This window comes from Ochotona princeps, chromosome 6 (assembly GCF_030435755.1).
Source record: "Ochotona princeps isolate mOchPri1 chromosome 6, mOchPri1.hap1, whole genome shotgun sequence".
In the NCBI taxonomy this organism is placed as follows: Eukaryota; Metazoa; Chordata; class Mammalia; order Lagomorpha; family Ochotonidae; genus Ochotona; species Ochotona princeps.
In genome coordinates, this window is record NC_080837.1 from 71,235,700 (window position 1) to 71,253,725 (window position 18,026).

Genomic DNA, 18,026 nt, shown 5'->3' on the forward strand with positions numbered 1-18,026 from the left:
CATAAATAGTGGGTGTCGGATCTGTGAACCCAGGGGGTGGGGGGATTCCAGGAGAACTGGTCCTCCTCAATGTAGAGAATGGAGTGCTGGATGGCAGACCATGGTGCACATGGAAGGACATGGTAACTCACTGGAGCCTGCAGAGGACGTTTGGTACTATAGCAGAGAATGAAGAACAGAACATATGGACAACTACACAAGCCTAACAATGACGGCAAATATCTGGGCAATTGGAAACTATAAGGTCGATGGTATCAGTCAATGGACATTGAAGTAATTCCTCATCTATAGGTCAGTGAGATTGACAGCATTTTGAAACTACTGAATCCACTTGGGCAGAACCTATGGAAAATGTGCCACTGTGTGCCTGGGTTGATATTATTTGGCCTTTGACCATCCTCGGGTACTGGGATGGTGAGGAGGTTGGCTATGGCCTATTCTCTTATCTCTCCCCTCCCCAAGAAATGGGAAGAAGAAATAGAAAGTTTTTTTTTAATATTTATTTTATTTTTATTGGAAAGTCAGATGTACAGAGAGGAGGAGAGATAGAAAGATCTTCTTTTTGTTGATTCACTCCCAAAGTGAGCGCAATGGCTGGCGCTGTGCCGATCCGAAGCCAGGATACAGGAACTTCCTCCAGGTCTCCCACATGGGTGCAGGGTCCCAAGGCTTTGGGCCTTCCTCAACTGCTTTCCCAGACCACAAGCAGGGAGCTGGATGGGAAGTGGAGCTGCCGGGATTAGAACTGGTGCCCATATGGGATCCCGGCACATTCAAGGCGAGCTGCTAGGCCACACTGCTGGGCCCAGAAATAGAAAGTTTGGAAACAATGATAACACCCACTTATCCCTAGCCCTAGATCCTTTTCACCCTGATCAACTACGTAAATATCATCTAGAATAAAAATAGAGAGAAATTAAAAAAAAAAAAAAAAGAGTCCTAAAAACTCCACTTCCAATCCAGCTCCCTGCTGCTGTGTCTGGGAAAGCAGCAGAGGATGGCCGAAGGCCTTGGACAAGCACTCACATAGGAGACGGCTCCTCACTTCAGACCACCACAGCTCCAGCCACTGTGGCCACTTGGGGAGTGAACCAGCAGACAGAGCTCTCTCTCTACTTCTCTCTCTGTAACTCTGCATTAAAAAAAAAAAGTTTTTAAAAAGAGAAATTAGGGCCTGGCGCAGTTGCCCAGTGGCTAGTCCTTGCCTTGAATGCACTGGGATTCCATATGGGCACCAGTTCTAATCCTAGCTGCCCTGCTTCCCATCTAACTCCCCGCTTGTGGCCTGAGAAAGTAGTCGAGGACTGCCCAAAGCCTTGGGACCACGTGGGAGACCAGGAAGAAGTTTCTGACTGCTGACTTCAGATTGGCTCAGCTCCAGCCCATGCAGTCACTTGGGGAGTGAATCATCAGACGGAAGATCTTTCTCTCTGTCTGTCTTCCTCTCTGTATATCTGACTTTCCAATAAGAATAAAAAAAAAAACTTAAAAAAAAGAGAAATTAAAGAGAATTTTTGAAAATGTTTACAGTCGTTGTTTCTGAACCTCACAACAGGATAACCAGTCTTTCTTCATGCTTTATTGCATTTTCTAAGTTTCCTATGATGAGAAGTGCTTTAAAAAACACGAGAAACACAAAAGTAAGGTAGGACCAGAAAGACCAGAGCAGAGGAGTAAGTGATTTATGCGTGGATAATGGCAGTGCTGATTACATTAATCTGGAGCCAGGCCCTTTTAAGGGCCACTTTCCTTTCAGACTTATCAGCAAGCGAAGCAGCTGCTGGCTCCAACTCTTCACAGTGACCTTCTGGCTGCTCTGCTGCCCACAGGGTCTGGGCACAAGGCTGCTGGCTCTCTCATGGTCCCCTGCCTCTGAAGAGTTGAGTTCTGAGCTAACAGTGTTCATGCAGTGAGAGTCTCTACATACAAGGGGGCCATTCTGTTCATAACACAATGACAGATTTTGAACAGGTATTGACTGGGTACAGGCATACCATTTCCAAACTTTCTGGGTGATTTGGATGAACATGTGTGGTCAGGTTTAAACATGTGTGGCTCATACCTAAATCATATAAACACATGTGTATAAAATACCTCCCCGTGTGAATTTGCTTATATATCCCTTAAATCTTTCAGAAGTCTATGTCAAGAAGGCGATGATTGTTGGCTTTGGAGAAAGAAGCTGAGTGGCTTGGGGCAGAGAGATATTCTGTACTCTACAAATCCATGCTTTATAAAGTACACTAAGTGCAGAGAGGAGGATATTTCAAATAAAACCACAAGCTACGACTCTGACATCCCATTTGGACATCAGCTCAAGTCACAACTGCTCCATTTTTAGTCCAGCTCTCTCCGCTAATGGCCTGAGAAGCCAGCTGAGGATGGACCAAGTACCTGGACACCTGTCACCCATATGGAAGATCCAGATGAGGCTCCTGGCTTTGCCCTGGCTTTACCCTGGTCCAGCCCTGACTATTGAGGACACTTGTGGAGTAAACCAGTGAATGTACAATCTCTTTTTGTCTCTCCCTGTTTTTCTATAACTCAAATCTTCAAAATTTCTTAAAAACAAAAAATGTTTGGGCCCAGTGCAGTGGTACAGCAAGTTAGTCCTCTGCCCTGTGGCACCTGCATCGCACATGGGCACCACTTTGAGGCTTGGTTACCCCACTTCACAATCTAGCTCCCTGTTAATGGCCTGGGAAAGCAGTGAAGGATGGCCTAAAGCCTTGGGACCCTGCACCAGTGCGGGAGACCTGGAAGAAGCTCCTGGCTTCAGATCAGTTCAGCTCCGGCCACTGCAGCCATTTGGGGAGTGAACCAACAGATAGATGAGCTTTTTCTTTTTCTTTGTCTCTCCTTCTTTCTAACTCTGCCTTTCAAATAAAAAATAAATCTCTCTCAAAAAAATCTACTTTAGTACAAGTCAAATTTTTGAAAACCATGCATGGAAAAAAATGTATTGTGAAAAAAAATCTACGCACTAAATAAATTTTTATTAATTCAATTTTCCATGATTTTTTTAAGTAGCTTCATATCACCCATTCAAGTAAAGTATAAAGGAAGGAACAGAAACCAAATTTTAAAATCAGATTGTGGGCCCAGTACAGTAGCCTAGAGGCTAAAGTCCTCACCTTGCATGTGCCAGGATTCCATATGGACACTGGTTCTAATCCTGGCTGGTCCAAATCAGCACAGTTCTGGCCATTGCAGCCACTTAGGGAATGAGTCAACAGATGAAAGATCTTCCTCTCTGCATCCTCCTCTCTGTGTATCTGATTTTAAAATAAAAATAAATCTTTAAAAAAAACCAGAATTGCTTTGTACATTCAGCTTAAGCAGATCCACTTGTTCCAGGTTCTATGAAGTGGACACTTAACATTTTTTTATTATTTGTTTTAAGATTTATTTATTTTTATTGGAAAGGTAGATTTACAGAAAGAAGGAGAGACAGAAAGATCTTTGATCCACTGGTTCAATCTCCAAGTGACCACAACAGGTGGAGCTGAGCTGATCCGAAGCTAGGAGCCAGGAGCTTTTTCTCCAGGTTTCCCACACAGGTGCAGGGTCCCAAGGCTTTGGGCCATGCTCAACTGCTTTCCCAGGCCACAAGCAGGGAGCTGGATGGGAAGTGGAGCTGCCGGGATTAGAACCGACGCCCATATGGGATTCCAGCGCGTGCAAGAGGAAACTTTAGCCACTAGGGTACTGCACCCAACACGAGTGGACACACTTTTTTTTTGCAGATGTTTTGTTTAAAAAAAAAAAAAACTTCGAAGAAAGCATCTAATGACATTAAAGAACATGAGAATTAAATGTCACAGATCTCACACTCTGATAGTTCTAGAAACCACAAACATATAAGTCAGCCAGCACTTCTGGTTTGTACATAGTAAAACAAGGCATTTCTTAGTTTAGCAGGTGCCCAGATCCCTTGGGAGCAGAGACTAGTGGCAAACCTCTCTGTAACACCTTTTTATGCTAGGTGAATTGTGTGCTATGCACATAAATTATTAGGAAAAAAACCTAAAAATTTTGAGCATTTAAAGTTACTCTGACTGCTATAGTCAATTCGGGAGAGATTTCATCATGATGAGTGACTACCAGCAAGTTAGGTCTATTGCACTATCAGAACCTCTTCAGAAATTCATGGCGTTGTAAATTTCTATTTTTCTTCCTGTTGTTGATTTTGTATTGTGGCTTTTCATTTAAGAGGGATGTGTGGTGACTGTGTAATGGAGACTCTCATGTCCAGATGTGAGGATGCAGTACAGTGTGCATCTCTACTTCCAGGTCAAAGATGGACTACTAATAAGACTATTAGCTGTATCTTGACAATGGGAGGCTGGACTCTGCCATTGTCCGTGCCCGCAATGATGAACACGTGACTGTTTATGAACAACTGTGCTATAGTAATAATATAGGGGAATTTGGTGGGCAGGGAGGGGGCAGGGGAAATCCCAGTGCCTATGAAACTGTATCATAGAATGATAATAATTTTAAAAGAAGTTAAAATAAAATTTTAAAAATTAAAAATAAAGTTATTCTGAATAGTACCTTTGCATTCAAAGCACAAAGCTGATCACATGCAGCTTCCAAAATGTAGGGGGAAGGGACATGGGGTTAGCTGGAGAGGACAGGACAGCAGTAGCAGTGACCACGAGTTGAGCTGACAGCCTGGGACCAGTGGCAGCAGAAAGATCAGCAAATGGGCATGGTGTGCTAGCCCAGTGGCTAAATGTTTGCTTTGCAAAGGTCGGGATCCCACACGGGTGCTAGTTCCTGTCCTGGCTGCTCCACTTCCCATCCAGCTCCCTGTTTATGGTCTGGAAGTGCAGTGGGAATTGACCCAAAGCCTTGGGACCCTGTACCTGCACAGGAGACCCAAAGGAAGCTCCTGGATACACTGGCTTTGGATCAGCTCGGCTCTGGCCATTGTGGCAACTTGGGGAGTGAATCAGCAGACGAAGATGTGTCTGTCTTTCCTCTCTGTCATTCTGCCTTTCTGATAAAAATAAATAAATCTTAAAAAAAATCAGCACATGCAGTCAGAGTAGGAACCTTGGCTCTTCAGCCTGGTGGCAAGATGGCTCACTTTATCCTTTGTGATCCCGGCTTACTCACTTGGAAAATGGACAAGTCAGGGCAGGCATTTGGATGCTTACACCCCACACACAAGTGCCTGGATTCAAGTCCCAGCTCCACTTCAGCTTCCAGCTCCCTGCTAACGTGCACCTGGAGAGGTGGCAGGTGGTGGTTCCAGCAGTGGCTTCCCCATCATCCACATGGAGTTCCCAGTTCCTGGCTTCTGGGTGCTGCAGGTATCTGGGAAGTGAAACAGTGGATGGAACATCTTTCTCTGTCTCTCTCCATCTTGCTGCCATTCTAATAAGACAACATCAATAAAATTTAAGAAATATCACCCTCTAAAAATATATTCTTCCTTGGGCCCGGCACAGTGGCCTAGCGGCTAAGGTCCTCGCCTTGTAAGCCCCGGGGTCCCATATGGGCGCCGGTTCTAATCCCGGCAGCTCCACTTCCCATCCAGCTCCCTGCTTGTGGCCTGGGAAAGCAGTTGAGGACGGCCCAATGCATTGGGACACTGCACCTGCGTGGGAGACCCGGAGGAGGTTCCAGGTTCCAGGTTCCCGGCATCAGATCGGCGTAGCATCGGCCCGTTGCAGCTCACTTGGGGAGTAAATCATCGGACGGAAGATCTTCCTCTCTGTCTCTCCTCCTCTGTGTATATCTGGCTGTAATAAAATGAATAAATCTTTTAAAATATATATATATTCTTCCTTGTAACAATATCTCTGTTACACACACACACACACACCCATCCCATTAAATATATGAGTTTTTTCTTTCACCCAAACAACCTAAAATGCAGAAAAATAAAGTATGAGTTCTCAAGACTCAGGGTTGCATGTTGATTCTAATTTCTCTCTCTCTCTCGCAGTATTCTGACTTAAAAGGTAACAAGAATTTATCACTTTTTACAAGATGTATTTATTATTATTTGAAACTCAGAAATACAGAAAGGGAGAGACAGAAAGATCTGCTGATTCACTCCCCAGCTAGCCCCAGTGGCCAGAGCCGAGCTGATTGTGGGCAGCAGGGTGCTGAAGCCGCTCCCCAGAATAGGAAAGCCAGGATAGGAGGAGCCGTCGCAAGATGGCGGCTGTCCAGGGCCAGGAGGCAGAGTTGGTCTCACCAGCAGATAAACAGGAAGTCACAGGGATAGGCTAATGCCCTCGCTGTGATTACTGGCCTATCACGTAGCACCACATGGACCCACAGGGAGAAGTGATTGGTGGAGAACGATATAAAAGTAGCCAGTAAAAGCTAGGTGAGGGAAGGACAGACGGACTGACGGCAGACAGAGAAAGACGGGACGAGGGAGAAGGATGGGCAGGAAGAAGGGTGCCGGAGAGAGAGCTGTAAAACAGGGATACAGACAGAAGCAGTAAAAGCAGGATGGAGAGACAGGGACAAGAACGGAGAAATACAGCAGAAAGTACGGGAAGAAATATGGGAAGAAGGGTGGCGGAAAGAGGGCTGGAGAAGCAGCAGAGGAAAGCTTAGACCAATGGGAACAGAAGCAGCGGAGATAAGGATTTAAAAGCAGCCATGTTTGGCAATGAGGGGTCCGATTACGGTTCCGGCTTTTCCCAGACCCCCAGAGTATGCCTCATCATTTTAGTGTCACTGCGGGACAGCGGCAGCTGATCAAAAGCCAGGAGCCAGGAGTTTATTCTAGATCTCCCACACAGGTGCAGGGTCCCAAGGCTCTGGGCTGTCCTCGACTGCTTTCTCAGGCCAGAAGCAGGGAGCTGGATGGGAAGTGGAGCAGCCAGGACATGGACCGGCACCAATATGGGATGTTGGTGACACAGAGTGGAGGAGTAGCATGTTGTGTCACTCACTGCTACATCAGCCCTGAGGATTCATTGTTGACCTGTCTGCCACAAGGTACTTTTTCCTTTTTTTAATATTAAATTGATGGGAAGCTACTGCTATCAAATATCCACGCACTGACATAAGAAGTCACAGTTCTTTCACCCTCACGAAGAGGTGATTTTGACTAAGTGACAAGTAAGATGAGACTTCAAGTCCGCACGCTCCTTCATCACAAGCAGGTCAACTTCCAGAAATGAGACTTTGCAGGACAAAGTTTTTCAGAGACAATTGGTACTTGGTCTCTCATGTACTTTCCCAATAAAAAAACAATGTGGTCCCTACACTAAGGATGGTTTTAAATGGATGTCTATTAATAGCTTTCCTTTTTGTGCTCTGTTTACCCCTGGATTTTAGAAGTAAAATGGACTTGCCAAGAAAAAGAAAAGAACATTCTCCTAGCAATTTAGCAGATAGCATAGACTATGACACTAAAATTAGTATCACCACTTGTACAATGGAAATCCCACAAGACGACATAAGGCTGGGATTAGGGGTATCCCTTCTGTCCTACAACTGTAGGCAGATCCAGGCAGAGGGGAGTAGAAGAAAGACACCCTCTAAAACTGGGAGCAATCAACAGCCTCAAACATCTCCCCAGGACTCCCAAAATGACAGTTCCTGGCTTTCCCCACCCCCACACTTACCAACAGCAGGACCACTGTGCTTCTCTGAGCAGGCCAGGCCGTTTGGAAATTCAGACTCCTCCAAAGGTCACAGCTGTGAATACACTGCTAAAACAAACGTAAGAGTGGAGAAATCAGAGGGAAGGGGCAGGGACATGCTTGTGCCGTCAGTAAGCAAATCCTAGCCAGGCTTCTAGGAAGGGTTGGGAGCTGCTTAAAGACAAGACCTAGGGTGTCATTTCCTTCCCCCGGCAAGTGTGGGCACCTCATGTTTGCAAAATTTCCTCATTTCAAAGGGCGTGGAAATAGGCAATTGGAGGTAGAAGTACAGCCAGCGCGGAAAAGACCAGATTGACAAAGAAAACATGAACTATGAACCATACCTCAGAGGGAGGTGGGGACAGCTCCTAACTTCAAAGCAACAAGTTATGTCAGAGCTAAGGGCCAGACAGAATCAGTCTAGGCCCAGCTGTCTCTGGAGTAGCAGTTGAAGGATCAGGAGACTGGGGCAGAAAATCACCCAGTTTCTATTCTCCTTAACTGGCCTTCTGGGACAGCCACTGACAACCCAGCAGGTGCACACTGTCCAGGTCAAAAGCAGGGCTTCTCCAAACAAAAAGGACCTAATGAACTCAGGAAGCACGGCCAGAATCCATAAGGTTTTTAAGAAATTAACAGTACAGTGTCACGTGCAAATCTCATGTGCACCTTGATTCAAATAAACTACTTGAAAAATTATGAGACACAGGGGATAAAGTGAATACCTATCAGATGTTTGTTACTAAATAACTCATTTTTAGGGTCATTATATGCATTTACTTATGTGGGGTTTTTTTAAAACCCGATTTCATTTCATGGAAATAACACAAAACTTTAAGGAATGAAATGAAGCCCCTGGATGTGCTACGCAGTAATGGGGGTGGGGGAGAGACATATGCAACCAAGGGACCCGGATGCCATGATTTCTTTAAACTGGGCAAAAATTCTGCGCATGGGGTTCATGTACTAGTCTTTTTACTGTGGTACAGCTCTTATTCTCCATCAAGAAAAATAAAATAAGCAGGTGCCCGAGGGAGGAATGGATTGCTAGGTAGCCACACTTCACCTTGAACACTCTTGTTGAGTCACCTCCACTCTTGACACTGCTCCGCAGCAACAGGTAGTTCAGGCTGAATCCAAGTGGTTCTGTGCTGATAAAAAGTCTTCCTCAAAACCAGGCTGGTGAGTGCTGCAGTCAAACTGCCACTCAGAATACCTTCACCCACATCAGAGTGCCTGGGAACAAGTCTCACCTCTGCTTCCAATTGAGCTTCCTGCTAATGTGCCTGGGAGGCAGTAGTGGTGGCCCAAGGACCCGGATGGAGTTCCTGGCTCCTGATTTTAGCCTGGCCAAGTCCTGGCTGTTAAGGACATTTGGGGAGTGAATCAGCAGATATAAGATACTCTCTCTCTCTCTCTCTCTCTCTCTCTCTCTCTGCCTTACCATTACATACATCTTTAAGACCTGCAAACACCCCTCCACTAAGTGATCAAGTAAGAACCAGGCTGAACAATCTCCAGGAACAGCGTCTTGGGCTGGGCTGTGTGTGGACACCCTGGAGAAGCAGCTTCAGTCAGTCAGCATTCCCCATCTGCGAGATGAGATTTGCTGCCTGCCAGTCTGCAGGGTCCTGTTCTGCAGCCCCAGCCCCAGCACATGCTTGTCACTAGCAGGAGCAAGAGCCTTGGACCAGAGGGAACCAAGAAGAGGGAGAAGGTTAGCAACAAGCTGGAATGTGGGTCTCTGGACATGGGAGAGGTGGCAGTAAGACCCTTCTGCACCTACCTGCTCAAGCACTGTCCAGAACAGGCCCTTTCTAGAAAAGGGGAGGAACCTGGAGGGCAAGGAGAGACCAGGGCTACACCTCCCACCCAGGAGGTGGGATCCTGGGACCTCAATGAAAGACTTGACAGTACAGTCCCTCAGGTATCTCCCACGCCAGGTCTCCCCTCTCCATAACCAGCAAGAGGACAAAGAGAGTCCTACTTGAACTCAACAGCAAAGAAAAACAGCCAGAGTTGGGGGACTCTGTGCTATCATGAAGGTTTACATTCTGACAGCTTTGTGCCTGGGAAAAGCCTGTGTAACAGCAATCTTTGCTAAAGCAAATCTCATTCAATCACCTGGATTGACATATGCTGTTTATACTGGCGGTTGGAAAAGAAACTACTTCACCAGAACAAAGTTGCAAGACTTTAATAATTTAAATTGGACAATTTCAGGAATATACATACATACACACACACACACACAGAGGAAATACAATTTCTTTGGACAGTGTTATTTACATTCTTAAAAATTCCCCCCAGTGGACTCAATGCCACAGATGTGAAAATGTCAAGTACAATCGACAAGAGTGAAACAGATGCTGCTCTAACCAACAGGACAAGCGCCTGTAGCGACATCAGACCTTTTCAACACTTCTAGGGAATACAATGACAAAGACGTTAAAACAGATACAAATGACCTCAGAAAGATGATTTCACAGTTAATGGTTTCTTTGGTCCTCCGAGTTATATTTGCTTTTACTTTAAAACACTGAACACAAGTCGAGCACTTAGAAATCTACCTATAAATGACTACATATTAAGCAGCCTAATGTCCATACCAGCTTAGATTTGTTAAAAAAAAAAAAAAAAACAACTCAAAAATCACCACTGTACTACCGAGACTCCAAATGTAGAAAAATCCATAACATGGTGGAAGTAGGGAAGAACATAAAATAAAATAAAAACCTCTGCCATCTTGTTCCATCAGGAGCTAAATGGCACGAAATGGGCAGGTGGACTACATAGGGTAAACCAGCAGAGCAACTGATTCATTTGAAGGAACTGGGATAACTGGAGGGGCATCAAGTCAGCCACATGAGAGACTTCCTTGTGGACTATCATGTTCATGTTTCTGCGGAGATGCTGGGGTTCTGGCTTTTAATTTGGTTCATGCTGCCCTGAAGAAGAAACTTTACGATAATCATGACTAAGGCAACGATTTCCCAGATTGAAATCCTATTCCACCAGCGTGAGATCACACTCCAGACCTGTGACGTGTGTGTGTGTGCATCACAGCAGAAGCCAAGAGGGTGGGGTGAGTTCCTGGACTGGGGCAATGCCAGAGCAGTAGGCACGGGTCCCTACGCTATGCCCTCGTGTCAGCTTCCGCAGACTGAAAGTGATGGGCAGCCTGAGGAAGTAGCTGAAACATTTCCTAAGATCAAAAGCTAAACACTTTGAGGTACCCTACATGGAACTTGAAAGAAGCTCACGGGAGACAAGTAGAGGTGAAATGACAAAGACCAGTTCTTTGCAGGGGGAAGACTAAGGCTTATAAAATAATGGCTTTTTATACAAAAAAAGGCATTAGCATCTACACTTCCCATGGTGTGATATTCTCAAAGGCACAGAGAGTTCAATGTCTAAATCCATGTATGTTGACACGAGATCACGCCTCATAAACAATGCCAGGTACAAATTCCCCTTACCTGCATTTACACAGAAAAAAGGTAGACACGTGCCTTTTTTTTTCTTTCAAACTCACAGTAAAATAAAAAACATGGGTCTTCCACCACCACCATCACCTTCCAGGGTAACTAGAATCACAACTGGACAGGTTAAATTAAAAAACATATATATATATATATATATATATATATATATATATATATATGAAAAATGTCCCTGGTGGTTCAACCAGTAAAATCACCTTTAGACTCTGAATTCACAGCGCAGAGCCACACACCGTGCCAGATTCCTCCGGCACTCCCGGCAGCACAGTTTTTATCCAAGGGTGAAACAGCAGCAGAGCCCTCAGAGTTCTGCCCACACCAACACTATCAACACAGCACGCAAACACCCTCTTCCCTGGCCCCCTCCCATCATCTCTCTGAATGGTTTTGTGCATTTGATTTACATGATTGGCCATTCTCTTTAGTGTTGCCACTAAAAGGTGGCAAGAACAAAGTAGAGGACTCACCCCTTTGTTAATTATTTTATTTGGCTTTCTATAAATAGTCTTTAAATACAATCGGGGATGGGGAACAAACTTCAGCGGCAATGAAAGATACAAAGAACGGAGACGAGACGAACAATGCCACAAGATCTGCTCGCCGTGCGGCACGTGCAGAAGCTCAGCTCCTAATGAGAGTTAGGAATTCTTCCCTGGTCTTTGGGTCCTCCCGGAACACACCCAGCATGGTGCTGGTCACAGTTTTGCTGTTCATTTTCTGCACCCCTCGCATTACCATGCACATGTGTCTACAAAACAAGACAGCAAAGTTTGTGTAGGGGATTCCAAATAAAAAGCCCATCACAAGATTCCTCTCAGACAGTTGTCACCTAGCGTGTCAACATTTCATGCAGGTGCTACCTACTACCCTTTTACAAGCTTCTTTGTAGTGAAACTGAATCGTGATGATGTAAAAGCATGGCCCAGACCTAGCCCTTTCCCCTAGGCCCAGGTGCCCCGTCTGTCTCCCTTAGAACAAGGTGTCTTTACCTGCCCTTTATCAAAAGCAATTCACTAAACTCAAAGAAAGGCAAACTGATACTACAAAGTTCTAATCACAAGGAGTCTCCTATTGTTAGTAGATTAGAACTTTAATGGCGAGTATCTGCTTTCTGGGAAATCCTGAAAGAGATGTAACTATGGTCATTTAACCTCCACAAACCAGCTAGGACCCACCAAACCATCAGAAATTCCTTAAATATCATGGCATTGCTGACCAATCAGGAAACTTGCAGTACATACCTCCCAATTTCTGTCTATAAGGACCTTCAACCCTGACTGCTCGGGGAGTCTGGGGAATTCAGCAATGTGAGGCCGTGAAAGGCAAGTACAGACATACTGTGCTGCCCAGCTCCTCACGCTGCACATTGCAATAAGCACCTATTTCCTTCCACCCTAATGCCAGTAGTTGACTTTCTGTGCTTTTGGTGAACAGACCCAGTTTTGGGGATTCTACAACAAAACCTAGTTTGGGGGTGTTGTTTAGCAACACTAGTGTAGGTTACACTCTCATGAAGCACCCAGGTCTCTGTTGCCACCCACAGGAGCAACTCATGCGTGGTTATAACAATAACGTGAGGCTGTGAAAGGCAGGTATGGACTTACGTTGCTTCAACCACGACCCCAACTCCAGCAGGGTGCAGCGCTTCTGTGATGGCCACGGCAATCTGTTTAGTAAGGCGTTCTTGAACTGTGGGTAGGACAAGGAGTTCAGTGTAAGAGTCTCACACAGACATCTGGGAACTTTTCTCCTCCTAGAGTATTTGATATTTCAGAAAGCAGACTTCTGTTGAGGCTGAGTAGCCAAGATGTAGCAGTTTTCACCAGTTCTCTCTGGTTGCTGACTGGAAGCTATAAAGAGGCCTCAATTCAACTCTCTCCCCTGGGGTGCAGGTGCTGAAGGGATCTCTGGAACCTGTGGACCTATCCCTCCCTTATCCCCAGCACCAAAGAGCAAGGGGGTACAAGGACAACTGTGTCTCCCTGTGACCAAAGACCAGTGGAATATTGAGGAACAAGCATCCCTGGTGCTGGCATAGTGGCCCAGGAGCTTAAGCCCCACTGTGGCATCTCACATGACAGCCAGAAGTCCCAGCTGTTCCACTTCCAGTCCAGCTTCCTGCTAATACACCTGGGAAGGCAGTGGAAGATGGCCCAAGGGCTTGTGTCCTGGCTACCCACGAGGGAGAGCCATATGGAACTCTAGGTGTTATACTTAAGCTTGGCACAGAACTGATCATTGCAGCCGTTTTAGTAGTGCATGAGTGGATGGCTGGTCTGTGTCACTATAACTCTGCCTTTCAAATAAGCAAATCTTCAAAAAAAAAGCTTGTAAATAATAATACCAATAAAGGTATAACAGTGTAACTCCTCAAGAAAACCAACAAGTTAAATAATTCTGTCCTTGTGCTAAATAAAACATTTTAGTTTGACACACATACAAAAGGGTTTGGGGCCAGCACTATGGCTCTATTGGCAAATCCCCCCTTCTAGTGCTACCATCCCATTTGGGTGTCAGCATGTACTCCAGCTGTTCCATTTCCCATCCAGCTCCCTGCTAATGGCCTGGGAAGGCAGCAGAAGGTGGCTCAAGTCTTGGGACCCCTGCACCCACATGGGAGACCCAGAAGAAGCTCCTGGTTCCTGGCTTCAGATCAGCTCAGCTCTGGCCATTGTAGTCATTTGGCCAGTGAACCAACAGACGGAAGATCTTTCTCTCTGACTCTCCTCTCTGTAAATCTTCCTTTCACATAAAAACAAACCTTTTTAAAAAGAGAGTTTGCTGTGGCAGTTCATCTACCTGAAAACTGGCAAAATCCTCAGATGCCTATTGGTATAGGTGCTGGCATGGGCTTTAGAGCAGAATACAGCCATGGCACACATTCTGGAATCCCAAGTACTACCATGAATGTGAGGGAGACGCCTAAGATTTTTAAGTGACAAGAAGTATAGGGAAAAGAAAGGGAAGCAAATCATAGTAATGTAGGCCTTATGAAATACAGTAGAGCTAACCTGTTATTAAAACAGTGCTGGCATGATAAAGTAAATGACGAACAGAGGCAACAGAGATTTCTCCTGCAGGCTTGAAACACAGAAGACCATCTTTCTTATCCTTCTACAAGGCTTTTATTTTTATAGGTCATATTCATCATACTTCTAAGACAAATTCTTTCATAAGCAAAACGCTTTCTATCAATGAAGATTTTAAAAGTTTACCTTGTAGTCTTCGACTGTAGATTTCTACAATCCTAAAAAAGAAAAAAGAATTGCTTTAGTGCATCATGATTTATTTGAAGACTCGGATTCTGACACAGAGGTTAAGACATTGCTTGGAATGCCAACATTCTGTATCAGAGTGCCTAGGCTGGAGCTGGCTCTGTTTACAATTCCAGCTTCCTGCTAACGCACACCCTGGGAGGCAGCAGAGGCTGGCTCAAGTGCATATGGAAAATCTGAATGGAGCTGCTGGCTTGCCTCCTGGTATTGGCCTACCCCAGCCCTGGCTGTTGCAGGCATTTGGGAAATGAACCAGCAATGAGGGACTTCCATCTCTCTTTCTCTGCCTTTCAAAAATAAAAACAAGGTTTTTCAGGCAAAAGTAATATCTTCCTAATTAAAAAGGTGGGAGCAGGGGTGGACCTTGATTGAAACAATAGCAGTGTGTGGGCAAGGGATAATGCTAATGGCAAGAGGACGGAAAAGGGCAAGTCCCACAGGGAAACATGGCCTGAAGGACAACATCGGCCAGCACATAGAATGGTGTTCCCTTAGGCAGAAAGAGAAACACGTTAATGACTCTCCAAGTGTCCACTTAGAAAAAACACAAAGATGAATGACAAAATTTTAAAGCTCCCAAGTCATCAATCAATCTTAAAGCCAAGACTGACATGTTCCAACTAATCATACTGTTTTTCCATAGCTTAAAGTTCAAGTTAAAAATAAAAAGCCTATTTGTTGATTAATGGGAGGTCAACCATCCCATCAGCTCAATCTACTAGGATAATCAGATTAAACCTGATTAGACTTCTGATGTCTCTTCTCTTTACAAGATGGGTTTGTGTAAGCACTTAGCATGATTTACCTCCCCAATATACAAGCCTCCTTCCTGGTCTCAAACCACAATCTGTCAGCTGGCAGGTCTTCCCCCTCACGTCCCTCATTTGCAACATGAAGACCACCAGGTAGATTACCCACTTCAGGGTGACAATTCATGCTGAGGATCTTTGCTTTAAAAATTTAGCCTTTTCACCCTAAATTTGAACTCAGATTTGTTAAAAGATGTATTTTTTTACTGGAAAGACAAATTTACAGAGAGGAGATACAGATAGATTTTCTGCTGGTCCTCAACCACAGATCTATACCTGTTTTCCTCTCTCTTACTTGCTTTCACTCATGCATTAACTATACCTAGAGAAGCTTCTTGTCCATTCGGAATTCTGTTCATGCTTCCATTCTAGGGCCTCTTCAGCCCTACCACACCACAGAGAGACACTGTGGCTCCTCTCAAGCATGCTGCAAAGCAGGCATCTCCTGCCCTTTCCCGTGCCCCCTCCTGCATGTCAAGTCACTGGTACGGTATCTTTGCAGTAGAGTCTCAGTTAGCACATTAACCACGCTACCCTTAAGGACTGCAGTGCTAAATTCGAGATTCAATTTTATACTCACTCGATGCTGCGACAGCTTTTCAGTCACATAGCTTCTGTTCAAACTCAGTTTATTCTAGAATTCTACTAGAGCTGGCATTTTCTTGGTACTTAAGGTTTATCGTTTGATATTTGACTTCACTGGCACACTAAAAGGTCATTCATTTAAAGACAAGCATATAACAAACGTTCCAGACGAGGTTAAAATGAGCAAAGGAAGTTTCACAAAGACAGTCAGTCCTCCTTATTACTATTTATTCCTTAAATACATGTATCCTTCTTAGAAGGGATAAGCAGCAAGACAAAATCTTAGTCTTTTCTGTTTCAGAATCCCTTCAATCAGATGTTTAAGACATCTGAAAGTAACACACAGGCAGTTCTTTGGTGCAGTGTTCCATTTTACTCTCGCATTCTAATCCGATTAGTGTTGAGGACAAATCCCCATGATCATAATCAACTTCTTTGTATTGTTTCATAAACGCTTCATTCCTTAGGATCCTTTCCTTTCACTGGGAAAGGAAATCATCAAGATTAATTCCTTCTCCCCTCAAACTATCATTGATTCCTTGATCTCATGGGATCATTCTGGAAGCCACCTCCCATTATGTGCACATCACATCCACGAGTAGCATCTTCTGGAGAAGTCCGTTTCCATTCAGACCAAGGCCTGAGGGGTCTGCCGGCTTCTTCACAAGCTGGAAGGAGCAGCACTCACTACACCTTTCAGTACGGACAGGCCACTACAAGTTTCAGTGGGAGGCAGCAGGGCTGGTGGTCACACTGAAGGGACGTCACACACAAGGCACTGGGCCGGCATCCCTATGCACACAGCAGAGCAATTTGCCTTAGCCTATAGAGTACAAATGCTAAGAATGGCCAATCTCAATGCCGATACATTTGGTCACAGTGGACATGATCTGAACTTCAATTTCTTTATCACCACATAAGAGAATAAGTCAGTGGACAGAAAGTTGCTTACAGAGATTCAAGTGAAACAATTACTCCCACTCACTCTACCAACACCCACTCTTTCCAGGCAGCCCTTGTGTCACCAGTAGGCACAACTTCTATTGTGAGAAGCCTGGCTGTTCCGGATTTATGCTGAGAGCCCCACTGCAGTGCACTGATGTCAGAAATAGGGACGTTGGCACTGGTGCTACCGCAGAACAGCTCAAAGCCACTGCATACTATACCAGCATCTCGTACGGGAGCCAGTTCAAGTCTAGGCTTCTTCACCTCCAATCCAGCTCACTGTTAATGTGCCTGGGGAAGCAGCAGGCAATAGTTCAAGTCCTTGGGACCCTGACCCGATTGGAAGACCCAGAATAGGCTCTTAGAAGACTCAGAACAAGCTTAAGCCTGGTGCAACCCAGGCTATTGTGATCATTTGAGGAGTAAATCAGTGGATGGACGATCTTTCTGTGTGTCTCTCCTTCCTTCCTTCTCTGTCTCTCTCTCTCTTTCTCTCTCTCTCTTGTTCTCATTCTTTACCTTTCAAAAAAAATAAATAAGGGCATCATTAAAAAAGAAAGAAAAGAAAGAAGACCTGCACAGCATAGTGCACTAAGCCTCAGCCTGTGGTGCTGGCATCCCATAGGGGCCCTGGTTCATGTCCTGGCTGTTCCACTTTCCATCCAGCTCCATGTTTATGGTCTGGGAAAACAGTGGAGGATGGCTCAAGTCTGTGGCACCCACATGGGAGACCTGGAAGAAAATCCTGGCTTCTGCCTTTGGATCAGCTCGGGTTTGGCTATTATAGCCATCTGAGGAATGAACCAGCAGATGGAAGATCTCTCTCTCTCTTGCTATCTGTAACTCTGTCTTTCAATAAATAAATATTTTAAATAAAGGCTTTTTTCTACACATTTTTCCTACATACTTTCTCTTCAGTGAGCAAACGGGTAAAAGCAAAGGTCCAGATGTGGAGGGCAACACTCAGCTTGCTGCGGTGACAGGTAGCAATCCCAACACAGAATTGAAGAGGAGTGTGGTCCTGTGGCAAGGGCCTGGTGAACCCCAACCAGGGTCAGAGAGGACAACGTAGGACACCAGAGAGTTGCGAAGCCACCACCCAGGGTTCACCATGTCTACTCCAAGGCATTACAACAACCATAGAAGAAGGAGATTGGGGGTAATCAAATACAGGTGCCTGGGGTCCATCAGTGATGTGTGCCCACTAACACCCACACTGACCTAAGCCCCATGGGCACCACTTCATCCCCATGAAATCCACATAAAAAACCAAAAAGACAGGAGCAA

The 18,026-nt window shown here is 45.1% G+C and overlaps 1 protein-coding gene across 2 annotated transcripts in view; it reads right to left on the reverse strand.

The window, feature by feature from the left end:
- Nucleotides 1-11,322: 11,322 nt before the first annotated feature.
- The window catches only part of GCH1 (GTP cyclohydrolase 1), a 43,361-nt gene continuing 36,657 nt past the window's right edge, over nucleotides 11,323-18,026 (reverse strand). The window contains exons 4-6 of one of the 2 annotated variants that reach the window (XM_058666470.1): nucleotides 14,341-14,372; nucleotides 12,730-12,814; nucleotides 11,323-11,620 (exon numbers count right to left, since the gene is read on the reverse strand). In XM_058666470.1, coding sequence (XP_058522453.1) covers nucleotides 11,338-11,620; nucleotides 12,730-12,814; nucleotides 14,341-14,372 — 400 coding nt within the window. In that variant the 3' untranslated portion in view covers nucleotides 11,323-11,337. Of the gene's footprint in view, nucleotides 11,874-12,729; nucleotides 12,815-14,340; nucleotides 14,373-18,026 lie in introns of both variants that reach the window. The other variant, XM_004584842.4, reaches the window with a different exon arrangement.